The 16,551-nt window shown below is 37.9% G+C and overlaps 1 protein-coding gene across 1 annotated transcript; it reads right to left on the reverse strand.

Annotated features, from left to right (window-relative positions):
• Positions 1-2: 2 nt before the first annotated feature.
• LOC139949637 (dihydrolipoyllysine-residue acetyltransferase component of pyruvate dehydrogenase complex, mitochondrial-like) lies at positions 3-16,532 on the reverse strand. The gene is made up of 13 exons (XM_071948085.1): positions 16,354-16,532; positions 16,071-16,150; positions 14,848-14,930; positions 13,628-13,768; positions 12,023-12,127; positions 10,612-10,791; positions 9,716-9,856; positions 9,240-9,325; positions 8,767-8,907; positions 7,352-7,433; positions 6,351-6,431; positions 5,359-5,498; positions 3-4,208 (listed from the first exon to the last, which is right to left on the reverse strand). The coding sequence occupies exons 1-13, from the start codon at positions 16,476-16,478 to the stop codon at positions 4,079-4,081; spliced, it is 1,515 nt and encodes a 504-aa protein (XP_071804186.1). The 5' UTR covers positions 16,479-16,532; the 3' UTR covers positions 3-4,078.
• Between the last annotated feature and the right edge of the window lie 19 nt (positions 16,533-16,551).

Here is a 16,551-nt window from a genome sequence, read left to right on the forward strand (position 1 = left end):
TTTGAAACTGGTAAATCTGGTTATTTAATTTGATACTCCTACATAAATGTTTGTTATTACAATTGTTAAGTGTCATGTTTATATGAGGCAATTTACAGGCAACCAGTTTCAGGCTCAGAGAAAAAATTTAAATGTTCATTTTACATAATTGTCTTGGGGACAGTAATAAATTCAACGTTTGTCACCGATTCCTTTAATGTCGCAGGAAAATATTTTGAGTTTAACACGGCAAAAGTGCGATGTTTAGTGCAGGCCAAGATAGTATTAAAAAAAGTCTTTCAATTTGCAGCACAGCTGGTTGCCTCCAAATTGCCTGTAAAAATTGCCTCATGAGACGAGGCCTTAAAATTTACAAATGAACGCATATAGGCAGTAGATTGATTGAATGAGTGCTGTATTAGTTAGCACAACTTATATCAGTCTAGTCCGTATCTATTTTGGTAAAATGCAAACATTGTCCGCACGAAAAAATGTCCAGTACAAAAACAGATATGAGTTGAGCTCGTTGCATACTTCCTGGAAGTGCGAATGCAGTAATAACTTTTGACGTCACAAATTTGCATTAAATAATTCACAACAGTTAAAATGTGTTCAACTCTTGCGAAACATTTGCAGCGAAAACAGGGCTGTGCGACGTAAAAAAAATCACTTAGCATTCGCATTCGCAGGAAGTATGGACGGGCTTTACTTCACTTGGATCTTGCAAATGGATCTGAAAATGAAACTCATTGAACCTAAGCACTGACCAGGGTCCATTTTCAAGAGCTTCTTAAGCCTAAAAAAATTGCTAAGCAAAGGTTTCCTTTGCTTAACAGAATACAGTTACCAGCCAAAGTACTGTGTCTAATATATACATCCTTTGACTGGCATCCTGTTTATTTTGCTTGGCAGAAAGTTCCGCAGCATTCTCTGCATAACAGACATGCAACTTTCTACTGTGCAAAAAAAAAAAAGAGGAAATGGTCGATCACTTAAATTTTGTTCAGTGTTTTTCAGTTTTCTATGGCACGGTTATAAACAGAAAAGGAGGAAATTTGCTGCAACGTTTACATGTCTGGCTTAAAGGGAGGGTACACGTTTTTGGTAATTGTCAAAGACCAGTCTTCTCACTTGGTGTATCCCATCACAAGCATGAAATAACAAGCCTGTGAAAATTTTGGCTCAATTGGTTGAAGTTGCGAGAAAATGATGAAAGAAAAAACACCCTTGTTGGACGATTTTGTGTGCTTTCAGATAAGAATAAAAGACTTCTAGCTAGAAGTCTTTTATTATTCTAGTGAGAAATTACCTCTTTCTCAAAAACTACGTTACTTCAGGTGGAGTCGTTTCTCACGTTTTATATTATCAATAGCTCTCCAATGCTTGTTACCAAGTCAGTTTTTAAGTTAATACATGGTTTGAGTAATTAACAAACGTGTATACTTCCCTTTAAGCAGCTCAATGAAATTAGGGGCTGCAGAGTTGAACCTTTAGTCATTTTAGCACTGGATAAATAACCCTATCGAGAAAACCAAGTCCTTCAGCTTGTCAGGGGCTTTTATGTACCAGAATGTTTCAAATGGAAATAGCCTATCATTCAGAATCACAGTGGATTATATTGAATGGTCAGAAAGTACAAGGGTTCCTAAAATGAGTTTTAAAATTGAACATTTACCTTGTGCAAAAGCAAATAATTGTTCTGGACATTTTTAAAATGAAGTCCCGCAAATGGCTTAGGCCCCTTATTAATCAACAAAATATCAGTATGTTTTCCGTAGCAACAACACAAGATTAGAACTACAGTCCCAAAATCAGCATCCACAAACCTTTTCTATTTACCATCTCAATTATTAATAAAAACACTCTGGTAAAAACATGAACTTTCTTACATATATCTTATAATTCAAAACCTCCTCACAAAAAGGTCAATTTCTTAATAATTAAATAAAATGAAATAAACACACAATACTTTCATTTTCTTTGATTTTCCATTTAAAAAAAAGCTGCAAATCACTCCAGTAGTCTATATCTTGTTTTGATTAATGAGTGAGATAAACACAGGTCCCAGTCCGGAGGATCTAGTGACGGGTTTGCTGAAAGGGGTGAGGGGGGGAATTGATTTTCATCAGCAGAGTTTAGGGTCCAATCCTGGTATTGACACCTGTGTAAGCAAGACACTAAACCATTATTGCTTCGCCATTTGGATAGGACGTAAAGCCGTATGGTCTGCAATGCACCTAAAAGAACCCAGGCCATGTACACTTTTCGCTAAGAAAAGTGGCTCGCCCCGGTGTTCCTGAAAGTGGCTGCTGAATGCGCCACCACACCTTGTAAACCCTTATATTATGAGGTGCTACATAAATATGGGTCTCATAATTCAAAAAATTAAAACCCTGTTTTTAAAGGCAGTGGATACTATTGGGAATTGTCAAAGACCAATCTTCTCACTTGGTGTATATCAACATATGCATTAAATAATAATTCTGTGAAAAATTTAGCTTGATTGGTTGTCGGAGTTGCGAGATAACTATGAAAGAAAAAACACCCCTGTCACAAGAAGTTGTGTGCTTTTAGATGCTTGATTTCGAGACCTCAAGTTCTAAACTTGAGGTCTCGAAATCAAATTCGTGGAAAACTACTTCTTTCTCAAAAACTACGCCACTTCAGATGGAGCCGTTTCTCACAATGTTTTATACTATCAACCTCTCCCCATTACTCGTTACCAAGTAAGGTTTTATGCTGATAATTATTTTGAGTAATTACGAATAGTGTCCACTGCCTTTAAAGCCATTGGACCCTTTCGGTAAACAGTGTTGTCCAAGGCCCACACTTTGTGTACCACAACTTCTGTATCAAATAACAAACCTGTGAAAATTTAGGCTCAATCGGTCATCGGAGTCGGGAGAAATCAACGGAAAAACCCACCCTTGTTTCCGCGCGTTTCGCCGTGTCATGACATGTGTTTAAAATAAATACGTAATTCTCGTTAACGAGAATTTATATTGTTTTGCTGTTTTCTCAAAAAGTAAAGCATTTCATGGAATAATATTTCATGAGAAGTCTTTTACCATTGCCTTCTGTAAACCGTGTAAGTTATTTGTAAATCTGTGAACTTTTTTTTTTTTTTCTGAACTGAAAGGGTCCAATGGCTTTAACACAAAAGTGCTTAGATTCATTCAAGCACCTTAATGTTGCGCTATATTTAAGACTCAATTATTGGTATTAGTGATGTTCTATGGAGGGACTTGGCCATTACTAATCCAGAGGGCTATTATTATACAAAGGACTAAATTGCCTTTGGCACCCCACTGGATCCAGCACAGTCGGCAAAAAACAACTGTCATCATCAATGGTATGTTGGAAATTTCAATTAAATACTAATTTTGGTTTTACCCTCACACTGATGTGTTAGCGCTGTATATTTAGTACTTTTCCGAGTTCTGTGAAAAAAAATCACATGCACATCACCCAGGTGAGATTCGAACCCTGAAAAATATTAAGTACACATCACTAACACACATCTGTGTAAGGGTAAAACCAAAATTAATATTCTTTATCCCCGATGCAATCTTAACATCTATTAAATTCTTTCACGTGCTTTGAAAACTAAACGAGAAAGCCGCTATAAAACGGACAAATTTCATTCGTTTTTGACGAACCCTTCATAAGAATGTAAAAACAGCACTCATCAATCAGACTAGAGACAAACCAAGGCCCCAATTTCATAGAGCTGCTTAAGCAGAAAATCTCGCTTAACATTATTCTGCTAAGCATAACTAAAGCAGGATACCAGTAAAATTTTCTACATGTTAAATGGTGTTTTAGCTGGTAACTTTGTTCTGGTAGGCATAATTTTGTATGTTAAGTATTTGTTTATGCTTAAGCAGCTCTATGAAGCTGCTTAAGCACAAAAGATGCTAAGCAAAATAAAATTGTGCCGACCAGAGTAAGGTTACCAGCCAAACAACCATGCCACATGTACCATTTGTGACTGGTACCCTGCTTAGCAGGAAATTGGTAAGCAATATTTTCTGCTTAAGCAGCTCTCTGAAATTGGGGCCAGCTACAGTGGGTTAAAGAGGGGGGTGATTATTGCTGATTAGAGAAGCATTGTGTGTGGTTTTTCTAGAAGCGTTTTGAATTTCTGCAGCCACTGAGCTCCGACGGCTCCATCCACAACTCGATGATCACAGCTCAGTGTTACATTCATTATGGTTGTTGCCCGGTACCTATAAAACAGAAAAATAAATAAAGACTTAACTGCAGATTCTATTGGCAGCTGTTGATACAAAGACAGCTTAGTCACTAGCCAGAAGCCACTCAGTAATGACTGGACACTATTGGTAATTGTCAAAGACCAGTGTTCTCACTTGGTGTATCCCAACATAAGCTTAAAATGACAAAGCTGCAAAAATTTGAACTCAATCGGTCGTCGAAGTTGCGAGATAATTATGGAAGAAAAAACACCCTTGTCACACGAAGTTGTGTGCTTTCAGATGCTTGGTTTGGGGACCTCATAATCTAATTCCGAGGTCTCAAAATCAAATCGAAATATTTTAGTGGAAAATTACTTCTTTTTTGAAAACTAAGTTACTTCAGAGGGAGCCGTTTCTCACAATGTTTTATACTATCAACAGCTCTCCATTGCTCGTTACCAAATAAGTTTTAATGCTAAAAATTATTTTGAGTAATAGTGTCCAGTGCCTTTAAGCCATAGCAATAGCCATAACCAATACATTTTAGTACTAATACTAATACTTTGACTGTGATCTTTGGCTGTGGCTAGTGCCACTGGCTCTAGTTGTTATGTTGACAGACACACATAATGCAGTGCTTAAAGACAGTGGACACTATTGGTAATTGTCAAAGACTAGCCTTCACAGTTGGTGTATCTCAACATATGCATAAAATAACATACCTGTGAAAATTTGAGCTCAATCGGTCATCGAAGTTGCAAGATAATAATGAAAGAAAAAACACCCTTGTCACAGGAAGTTGTGTGCGTTTAGATGGTTGATTTCGAGACCTCAAGTTCTAAATCTGAGGTCTCGAAATCAAATTCGTGGAAAATTACTTCTTTCTCGAAAACTATGGCACTTCAGAGGGAGCCGTTTCTCACAATGTTTTATACCATCAACCTCTCCCCATTACTCGTCACCAAGAAAGGTTTTATGCTTATAATTATTTTGAGTAATTACCAATAGTGTCCACTGCCTTAAGCCATAGCAATAGCCATAACTAATACATTTTGTCAGATCTTTGAGTGATCTTTGGCTGTGGCTACTGCTACTGGCTCTAGTTGCTATGTTGACAGACACACATAATGCAGTTCTTAAGCCGTAGCCACGGCCAAGCCATAACTTAGCTGGAAACACTTACCCTTCGTCTGTGTCTTCATCAGGTACCATGACATTCTGCAGGGCACCAACAGCTACTGCGCATGACTGCGTTGGATTGATGATAGTGGCAAATTGTTTGACCCCAAGACTACTCAAGTCAGATACTGTGATGGTACCAGCCTAGAAGAGAAGATAAAACAACATCAGTGTGGACCCGAGAAAAGCAAAGATTAAAAAAAGATGAAAAATATTTATTGTCATGATAAGAAACATGAAATTTGTCTTCCCTGTGTAAAGGAGACTATACAATACATACAAGAAAGGCATAGCAACAATGGACAACAAGAATAAAATTACAAAAAACAGATATATACAAATATAAAGATAAAAAGATATGGGGGAGCATGTAAAAAGTACAAAATATAAGCGTGAACCAAATTATCTGGACCATCTACTGTTAAAAAGCTTAATTGCACTAGGGAGAAAGGAATCCTTAAACCTGTTGGTCTTTAAGCATAGCTGTCGGATCCTGCCTGAGTGGTTTTGGATAATGTGAGGGTGTAGAGGGTGGCATGGGTCGCAAATGATCTTATTGATTTGAGAAATGATACACTTCTCCATAATCTCCCGCATGCCTTTAACGTCAGCTCCCATAAATAGATTAAACATTGACCAATAATAAGAAAGTGTCCGAAACAGCGACTTTGACTACAGCTACGGCTAGATCGAGCGCATCTGCCTATTCTTCAACACTAGTCGTAGCTGCAGCCGAAGTCGCTGTTTCGGACACGGACTAATAATAATAACTAGACATAAGCTTCTGTTACATAACAAAAACATAGTGCTAAGCATGGCGAATCCAGAGGATATTGTTTGCAGACCTCAAAGAGAAATATTTCCTTCACTGGTGCGGAGTAGCTTTCAGAGTTTAGGAGACTACTTGGTTCTAGGAAGAATTTTCCTGCTTTTAAACTACTACCTGGGAAGGTAGAAAATCAGCCAGGACTACTAAAACCTAACATTGATTCTTACTTGATATTCCTGAGGATTAAGAGTTCCTTCAACAGCTCTCTCTGCTAGCTCCTTGGCTTCTTGATTAATTGAACTAATCCCCTACAAGACAAAACAATCATATTCTTATCATATTCTTATTCTTATCTTATACAGAACCACAGTTAGTATACAACAATCAGAGAGATATTTAGAATTACAATCATGGAAAAAGGAAGACTATTCCAAAGAAATGGAGCAGAAGAAAAATGAAAGAGGCTCTTGTAGTTGTGGTAAGCAAAGACTGTTGAGATGATCGTAAAATCCGAGAAGGGGAATAATGGTTAACAAGTTCAGAGAAATAAGCAGGAGATTGACATGTTTGAGTTTTGAAAGTTAGTTAACAGCAATTTGTTTTAAATTGTACAAACATTGAATGGAAGCCAATGCAATTTGTGTGACATGACCCTTAAGGCCAATTTATAGTCGGTCGCGATGGTTCACAATTGTCACGCGATGGTCGCACGATGGAAATTTTGAACGCGATCCTAAGACTGAGGCCTAAAAACAGTGTCTTTTTATGATCGCGCATCAAGATTGCCATTGCGCAACCATCGCGCAACCATCGCGCAACCATCGCGCGACCATCGGCACAGGAAAAAAAAAAAAGTTCATAGATTTACAAATAACTTACAGGGTTTACAGAAGGTAATGGTGAAAGACTTCTCTTGAAATATTATTTACTTTTATTAAATGCTTTACTTTTTGAAATAACATTAAAACAATTATCAATTCTCGTTGTCGAGAATTACGGATTTATTTTAAACACGTGTCATGACACGGCAAAACGTGCGGAAACAAGGGTGGGTTTTCCCCGTTATTTTCTCCCGACTCCGATGACCGATTGAGCCTAAATTTTCACAGGTCTGTTATTTTGTATATAAGTTGTGATACACGAAGTGTCGGGCCTTGGACAATACTGTTTACCGAAAGTGTCCAATGGCTTTAAGGGTCATGTCACACAAATCGGCCATCATACTGACCTTTGTGTCAGCGCTGAAGATTACTGGAGTCATCATTCCTGCTTCAGTCTGTACAGCAATGTTAACGTCTACATGATGAAATCTGCAGAACAAACAAGCAACACGGTTTAGCGGAGGGTCATAGTCAATAGTCAATAGTATGAAAATATTGACTGCTATTCAATTTCAATTCAATTTCATTCAATTCATTAAGGTTTATTAAAAATATCACAAAATACACGACAGAAGTTAAAAAGACTTAAACTGGCATGTTTACATTCGTTATTGTTAAAAAGTTACAAAAAACAACAAACTCTGACTTAAAAAAAGAGAAGAAAAGCTCCAGGCATGAATGCACAAAAAATGATAAAAATTTGATTAAATTTGATAAAAATTTGATAAAACTGAAGGACACAGTTAAAATTATAGGCCCAAGGTGATGTCAAAACTATGACTGTGCCCGGAGCAAAGCTGAGGGCATAGCCATGGTTTTAACATCCTTATGGATTTTAACGGCCTATAATTTTAAGTGTGCCTCGATTTATAAGCAGTCAATATTTCTTTTATATACCGAGTAAAGATACTTCTATTCAAAAAAACTGACTACCGTGACACGGAATTCTACTCCTATTTGCGACCGTTATTTTCAGGGCGGGCACAGTTGATTGCTATGCCCTGGACATAGTTAACTATGGCGTCATCTGGATAGAAAAAGGGAGCCCAGCTATTTCCATGACTCCATTTTTAACCAATCAGATTAGAGGATTCTATGAGGTATATAATCTGTTTTATTGTAGGCAAGGTCCTTTATCGCATGGCCACAACCCTGGTAGTTTTTAATCTGAGATGCCTAGAAAAAAACCATTTATAATGCTCTAGAATGCACATTGGGGCTTTTATTATATGAACAATGTTTAAATTCAGAGTGCTTCATCCAAAACTTCCAAAACTTCCTGTACTATGCCAACCCGACCAATCGGTCAATTTCTAAGTTAACTTTACTTGCAACTAATTAGCAAAGACGTAGAGGATACAATGGACAACTTTGGTAATTGTCAAAGACCAGTCTTCTCACTTGGTGCACTGATCTCAACATATGCACAAAATAACAAACCTGTGGAAATTTGAACTCAATTGGTCGCCCAAGTTGCGAGATAATTATGGAAGAAAAAACACCATTGTCACACGAAGTTGTGTGCTTTCAGATGCTTGATTTCGAGACATCAAATTCTAAACTTGAGGTCTCAAAATCAAATTCAAATATTTTAGTGAAAAGGTACTTCTTTCTCGAAAACTATGTTCCTTCAGAGGGAGCCGTTTCTCACATTGTTTTATACTATCAACTTCTCCCCATTACTCGTCATCAAGAAAGGTTTTATGCCAATAGTTATTTTGAGTAATTACCAATAGTGTCCACTGCCTTTAAAGGAACTTACTGTCTTATTCTATCGTCCATCCATGATGAGTTAGCTTCAGGGACTCTCAAACTCGCTAAGGCTGTAGCTTTAACCACAAAATCATTTAGAGTCAGCTCAATACCATCAGCTGATACAGTCTCATTCAGGTCAGAGGTCAACCTGGTTATCAATGTGACAAAAACAGAATATCAACAAAATATTCAGGTAGTCTAGAAATCCATTCAAGCCATCCTTAAGACAGGATAATAATAATAATAACAATAATAACGAAGTTTTATAGAGCGCACATATCCACAAACTCCCTTGCCATTAAAGTGCTTTGTGGTCAATGAGCATCACCTTGAAGACAAGTGGGACTTTGGCTGGAAGGAAAGGTTTGCCTGACACCTTTTTAGTATAATGAGAAGTGGTATTCATTATCGCTGTTGAAGTCTGGGAATATGACACAGGCTGTGGCTGATTGATATTAGAACCAACTTAGAAGTAAATACCTGAGGAGATGCTCAACGTTGACTTCCACTGTCAGAAAGTAGTGAGGGATCGTCTGCTTGGATTGAGTTACTCTGTTTGCTATGAACTGTAAAAAATATAAAATACATGAACAAATTACCAACAAAGAAATGACAACAAATGAAAGAAAATAAACTACTGTTGTGAAATGACATCTGGTTCTACAGGAATTGAATGTAGATTTATCAGCTATTGATTATCATTAATTGGCATTAGGTATTCATTGATAGGTTTGCTCTTGCAGCACACTGCACCTGCTACTTGCTAGGCCTATACATGTATGTGATATAATTTATACATTTGCGCGATGTACTAAAAAGAATGGTGTGCTTACATTGGGCAAATAAGAAAAAGAATTATAACATTGGGAGTAAAAATTCTTTAAAACTTTCAACCTGTTAGTAAACATGTTACTTGATACATAGAATTCCTGAAGTATTAAAAATGCAATTGATACCTGTCTAAGTTCTCCTACTGGTACGTCTGTAAAGACGGCACCAGGCATTGCAGCTAACGTTGGTACACCTACAGCCATCGGAGTAAAGGACTCTATATCAGCTCTACGGACACGCCCACCTGGACCACTCCCGGATACATCCTTGAAAAACAATCAGAACGGAGCTTAATTTCATAAAGCCTTTGAGCACAACAACTCACTAAAGAGTGTGGCTCGACAGAGTCAGGTTACCAGCCTAATTTACATTAAATTTGCATTGTTCTGGCTGGTGTCCTTAAGCAAGACACTTAACCATTGCTTCGTCCTTCAGATGGGACATAAAATCACTGGTCCTGTGTGTTGTGTAACGCACGTAAAAGAACCAAGTGCACTTTTCGAAAAGGGAAGGGGTTCGCTCCGGTGTTTCTGGCTGTGGCTGCTATATGCGCCGTAGCACCTTGTAAACCCTTGTTAGGTGCCCCATTATTTGGTCTCAGAATTCATAACTTCAATAACCGATCTTTCTGTTAAAATCAGTGACGCGAAACAAAATTAACTCTAAGTGCCAAGCTTGAAAGCATGCAGGGTCAAAAACTTACGAACGTGAAGCCTAAATATTAACATTTATCTTTAGTTTTAAAAGCCCTACTCTGCACTCTGGGGCATTATGATATGGTTATATTTCCATTTCTTTAAGAATTTGATCTTACTTTCTTTAGTTTTTTTTTTTTTAGGGGGGGGGGTAATTTTTTTAGGGCCAACAAACAGATTTCCATAGTTAAAATTCCTATCCGAATGACTGATTCATGAACTGTAATTTATTCTTATAGTATTGTTACCCTCCCCAGGGCTATGAGGCATGTTCCAGTTTGGAATAAAACATACATGTCATACAATACAATACAATTATTACTTACCATGAGATTGATCCCTTTTTCGGCAGCGAGCTTCTTAGCAAGAGGACTAGCAAACACTCGCTGGCCTGGGGAAGGTCTGGGCGTAGACGGAAGAGGTGGAGGTACGGGTACCTGAGGCTTGGCTGCTGGAGGGGGAGGAGCTACTGGTGATGGTTTAGGGGGAGGTGGGGGTGGAGTAGGCTACAGGGAGTAAAACAAATCAAAACATGAGAGGCGGTCAAAAGAGGGAGTTTTGTTTGTTTTGTTTGTTTCTTCCCATCAAGGGAACTCAGCAAACTCCCACATGGGGATATAAACGCCAAGCTGGCAACAGCCACTTTTCGTTGCCACATACATGTATGCACACGGAGGCATCATCCTAAAAGCTGAGGCTTGTAATGGATGTGCTTGTTACAATACAAAACTAAACAGGGCCCAATTTCATAGAGCTGCTAAGCACAAAAATTGGCTAAGCATGACATTTCTTCCTTGATAAAAACAGGATAACCAGCTAAATTTCCATGTGGTTTTCAGGATAAGCAAACAACAGCTGAATACCAGTAACAAGCAATATGCAACAAATGGAAATTTAGTCGATAATCCTGTTTTTATGAAGGAAGAAATTTCATGCTAAGCAAATTTTGGTGCTTAGCAGCTCTATGAAATTGGGCCCAGGATAGACGCCACTAAATTGTAAAAAAAGTTGACTTTTACTAAGGGACTGTTCAAAGTTGTAAACCTTTTTTCAAGTTGTCGGAGAGTACTACTTTTCAGGACCCCCCTACCCCCAAAATTGTAGTTTTCAACATGTTTTAGTCAAATTACTTTGTAGGTCAGTACATCATCATTTGACACACCCTATAAAATCACACCTAGCGCTTGCGGAAGCAGAGAATTCTGTGCTTACGTCAAGCGTAATTCACAAAAATACAAAGGGTGTTTATTTTCAGCTTGTTAAACTGTTCTGCCATTGTCGCTATTATTACAAAGTTGTTATGTCATGTCTTATGTTCATCTGTCCTTTTGTCTGTTTGGTTATCTTGTTTTCTTGTCTGTCTGGCTGTTTTTTACAAGCTCATGCTTACCAAAACGGCCCCGTACTCTATTTATTTATTTATGTTTACTGTTACTTAATAATATGTTTTGCTTTACTCCGTAATACATGTAACTGTCGTTATTCTTTTATGAGAGTATAGAAATAAATGTATTCTTGAAAACTGAAAATTTAAATAGAAAAGGAAGGAAAAAGAAGAAAAATGTGGTTCTGTTCAAACAGAATGTAGTGAATCATCGCGATTGGGATTTTTATGCCGCTGCTGACACACCATTTCCCCAAAAGGCTACAACGGTCTCATCCTTAAACATGAATAAACTTTCCACCTCGCAAACTTTTCCCAAGTGCTTGAAATGTGACATCTCGTGTATTTCTTACTTTAATGTCTTCTTCAACAGGAGCAGCTGTGATGATTTCTCCGCTGTCTTCAAAGTCTTTGAAGGCTGCAACATCTCCTTCATTCTCTGCTATGATGCACAGGAGCTGTAGACATGGACCAATTGACAATATTTAGACTGCAGGATCAAATCGTCGGCTCACAACTATAAAGTTGCTAGGTAAACACTCTCTCCAACTTCAAAACTAAATTTAAAACTTACTTGTTCAGTCATATAGCTTTAAGTACCGTCATTAGCCGAGTTCTTTATGCGCCAGGAGTGTGTTTCTGACAGATATGGTGCTTTACAAATGTCCATTATTATTGTTATTACTATTACTATTTCTGAATTTTATTTTATTTATTTATTTTATTTTAAATCTTTAGACATACACAATAGTTGCAAGTTGTACATGGGCTGTCAAGGCTAAAACAAAAGTATAAAACTGTCATCAAAAGATGTGTAAAACCAGACCCCTGCCAACGATAAAAATATAATTATACAATATAAAAAGATGATTGCACTGAAACATTTAAGAAAATCACACAATAAAAATCATTAAAACACAACAAAATCAGACTATTGAAAACAAAAAACTACACCCACAACAAAACACCGCAGCGATAAGAGGAAGGGACAACAATTGAAAATAATAAAAAACATAGAATGGACTAAAAACCCCAGAAAAAATAAAATTGGCACAGAGTGCACCCTCACAGATTCATGCCAACCCACTGGGCCCGAGGACAATGATAGCAGAGAGCTTCCCCAAACACCACCCAAAAAGCACAAAGACCCCTTAGACAATTAAAACCACTAGCACTTTTAACATACTAAAAATTCCCCCCTCAGCTTCATACGAAAGGACTTGTACCCCTCCAAAATCAAAACATTCCTGGTATCCAAAGTGAGCTCTGAGAACATTTTAGGAAAGCGAACAATGGTAGAAAATTTATAAGCATCCGTCCTAGGTTTTAGGTGATGAAAAGTGAGCAATTCTGTGTGACGGGAGTTAACTTTAGACAGATCAGTTAAGTCATTCATAAAACTATACCGAGTGGACATCAACAGTTTTACAATAAAGCAAATGTTTAAAAAAATTCTTCTGTCAGACAGCAACATAAGACCCAGAGTCTTCAGTCTTTCTTGATAAGGCTGTTCCATATATGTTTGCCGAAGTATTATGTCAGTTGTCATGGCCGAGTGGTTAAGAGCATCGAATTCAAGTTCTGGTGGTTAAGTCATCGGAGTGTGGGTTCGAATCCGGGTCGTGACACTTGTGTCCTTGAGCAAGATTCTTAACTATGCTTGCTTCTCTACACCTATGGGCATAAATGGGTACCTGCTAGGGTACAGGTTGATAATGTGTATGAAAAAACCTTTGGAACGTCACAACAGCTTGGGCTGTATACTCCCCAGGGAGCTAAGAAAGATTAAAGGGATGTTATCGAGACAGTTATTGTGAAAAGCGCTATTTAAGAATTTGTTGTTATCATTATTATTATTAGTTCAGTCATTAATGTATGATAAAATGTCATTAGTTATTTAGGATAACTTATGGCGAAGGTTCTTCATAATGATAAGAAAGATAAGCTTATGTTCTCACCCTTCCAACAGGGATGTCCTTGGCTCCTTCTTGAACAAAGATCTTAGCTAAGAAACCTTCTTCTGGTGTCTCGAATCCCATCGTTGCTTTGTCAGTTTCAATCTCACACAATAAGTCTCCCTCACTCAAAGAGTCACCTTCCTGTAATAAGATCAAACAGATAAATTTTAATAATAACAGTCTCCAGCGACCAATTTCATAGAACTGCTAAGCACAAAAAATTGCTTAGCATGAAATTTCTTCCTTGATAAAAAAAGGATGACCAACCAACATTCCATTTGTTGCATGTTGCGTGTTACTGTTTTTCAGCTGTTGTTTGCTTATCCTGAAAATCACGTGGAAATTTGGTTGGTCATACTGTTATTTAAGGCAAAAATTTCATGCTAATCAAATTTTCTATACCTTCCGCCCAGGTAGAAGTTAAATTCAGAACTGAGAAGTCTCCCGAACAATGCGACAAATCTACTCCACGGTAGTAGAATAAAGAAAGACAGTTCTTTAAAGAACAAACTCTACCTGGCAAGTAGATACACACATGGTGTTACCACTAACCAAGTATATTATAATAACAATAATGAAACTGCTTGTTAATTTTGGTTTTACCCTAACACCATTGTTAGTTAGCACTGTAAACACGGTACTTTCCCCAGTTCTGTGACACAAAATCAATGGCATACAACTCGAGTTCCCCAAAATTCAAGCCCTGACAATGGTCACTAAAAGGTCACATGGTGTAATGTACCCAATACAAATGCATCATCATCACTCATCCTCGTCCTCAAATTGTAGTGGGGGGCACACTCCTGGAGTCACCGCCATCACCTGATCACTCTCAACCGCTGCTCTTCTCAGCTCTCCTATGCCTTTACCACTCCACTTTCTGACGCTGTCTATCCAGTCCAGCTTAGGGCGGCCTCTGCCTCGAATTGTACCTGTTAGGCAGACCATTTATAGCTGTGCCGGGTAGGCCTCACTGTCTCATCACATGAGCGCACCGTTACGCCTTCCGCTCTAAGACCTCATCGGTTGTGAGACACCACCGTCCATCGATCAGTTCAGCCAGCCTTTCATTTGTGATGAAGTGTGACCACTTTATACAAATGCAGGACAGATTTAATTGACCCGGCCACTAGGTAGTTGTAAAATTTAGCCAACATAATTGGCCCAAGACACGGCTAAGATCACACACTACTTGACATCCACTTATCTTCCTACTTTACCTGTTTTTCCCACCTGACTACAGTCCCCATCTCCATGGTTGGTGATAGTGCTGGAAGAGTAATCTTGAAATGTGATGGCAAATCTGTTGATAAAAGAGGAAAAAACACATTGTCCTTTCATAATAGTATTCAAATTTGATTTGTAACAGAGTGTTTCAATGCATCTTGTTATAACTAGCCCTAATATGTGACCTGCTGCGTGAAAATGAGTCAGATGTCGCCCAATGCATTATAAAGTTATGGACAGTTTAATGTTGGGAAAAAAAACATTTTTTTGTTTTTTTTACTTTTTAAGATCTTTATTTGCATGGTTAACCTCGAGAACACTTACCTTTAGGCTATAAAGCTATGAAAACAAGAATTTTGTGATCATACTTATGGCTTATTTGTATCCTTTCGCGCGCACACAATGGTAGTTTAAAACATCACTTTACTTGTAATTCGTTTTTCAGAAAAAATGATGTATTTGCTAATTTCAAACAGGAGTAACTCAGCAACGCGACACACCCCAAAGCTTAGACATGACCATATTACTGCTGCTGGTGTGTTCTTTCCAGCCATGCATACAACTCAATTCTTGAAATTGTCAACATCTGATTCATTTTCACAAAGCGGGTCACATATGGCGTGTTGTGGCCGAACGGTTTAGTACATCGGACTGAAGTTCTGATGGCTGAGTCATTAGGTTGTGGGTTCAAATCCCAATTTAGACCTTCTGATCCTAGAGTCCTAATCTATTATTATTATGTTAATATTTAAACTTAGACCAGAGTTTCACACAAAGTAACAACTGACATAATGCAATAATTAGTCAATGCGACAATCGTAACCCCCCTCCAACCTCTGCAACCAGGAGGAGGATGGAGGGTTACGATTATCGCAACTACAATCAAATATATGTGGCAGTGGGCCTATATAACATCATTCAAATGTGAACCTTGGTCGGTTGGAACAGCATTTGTATTCTGAATAATAAATGGGATAACTTTCCGTATGGCGCCACCACTTTTTCACTAATTTTTACAAAAAGGGATATCTAATTTTTTTTTAGGGTAAATACTAAATTAGATAGTATAATACTTTATTATTTCATATCGAATGAAAAAGTGGTGGGGCAATACGAAAACTTTCCAATAAAGTAAATGTCATATAATGTTATTTTATTTTAAACTAAATACCCTAATTAAATTAAAAATAACCCAAAAAATTAATTACAAATTCACCTTCTGCTGAGGAGTAAAATCTTACTGGATTTCTTATCCTCCATGTTTGCTGTGGTTGATGAAGATATCTGCCAGTCCATCTATGACATAAATCAAAAAGAAAGGATTGATTATTTAACAATCCATCCCACCCGCATCAACTGACCAGCAAAAATGTCAAGATTACAACTTGAGCTGAGTTTACTACAGTAGTACTAGACAGATCACTGTGCTGTGGCTACGGCAGTTTTGGTCCAGCCGGCGTTTCTCTAAAATACAGTAAAAACTCAGTAAATTCGCTTACCTTGACGCTGCTCTACAACTATGAATACTCCCAACAGTTGCAGCCTTTAATGGATTAATTTTTACCGACCTGCACAGAGCCTGAGCTCTGAAACAGGCCCGAAAAACAGGACCCGATCTCTGCATTTTTTCGGCAACTAGCTTCTTCTCTCGAGAGACTTTACTCGAACCGGATATCGAGGTCATGGGTTAAAAGGTC

This window comes from Asterias amurensis, chromosome 17, assembly GCF_032118995.1.
Source record: "Asterias amurensis chromosome 17, ASM3211899v1".
In the NCBI taxonomy this organism is placed as follows: Eukaryota; Metazoa; Echinodermata; class Asteroidea; order Forcipulatida; family Asteriidae; genus Asterias; species Asterias amurensis.

What these genes read in the sequence shown, in the direction of transcription:
- LOC139949637 (XM_071948085.1), bottom strand. Translation starts at nt 16,478, where the DNA reads ATGCAGAGATCGGGTCCTGTTTTTCGGGCCTGTTTCAGAGCTCAGGCT. An exon ending in AGGACATCCCTGTTGGAAGG is followed by an intron (nt 12,128 to 13,627) that starts GTGAGAACATAA and finishes CCATGTCTACAG; the next exon opens with CTCCTGTGCATCATAGCAGA. An exon ending in CAGTAGGAGAACTTAGACAG is followed by an intron (nt 9,326 to 9,715) that starts GTATCAATTGCA and finishes TATTTTTTACAG; the next exon opens with TTCATAGCAAACAGAGTAAC.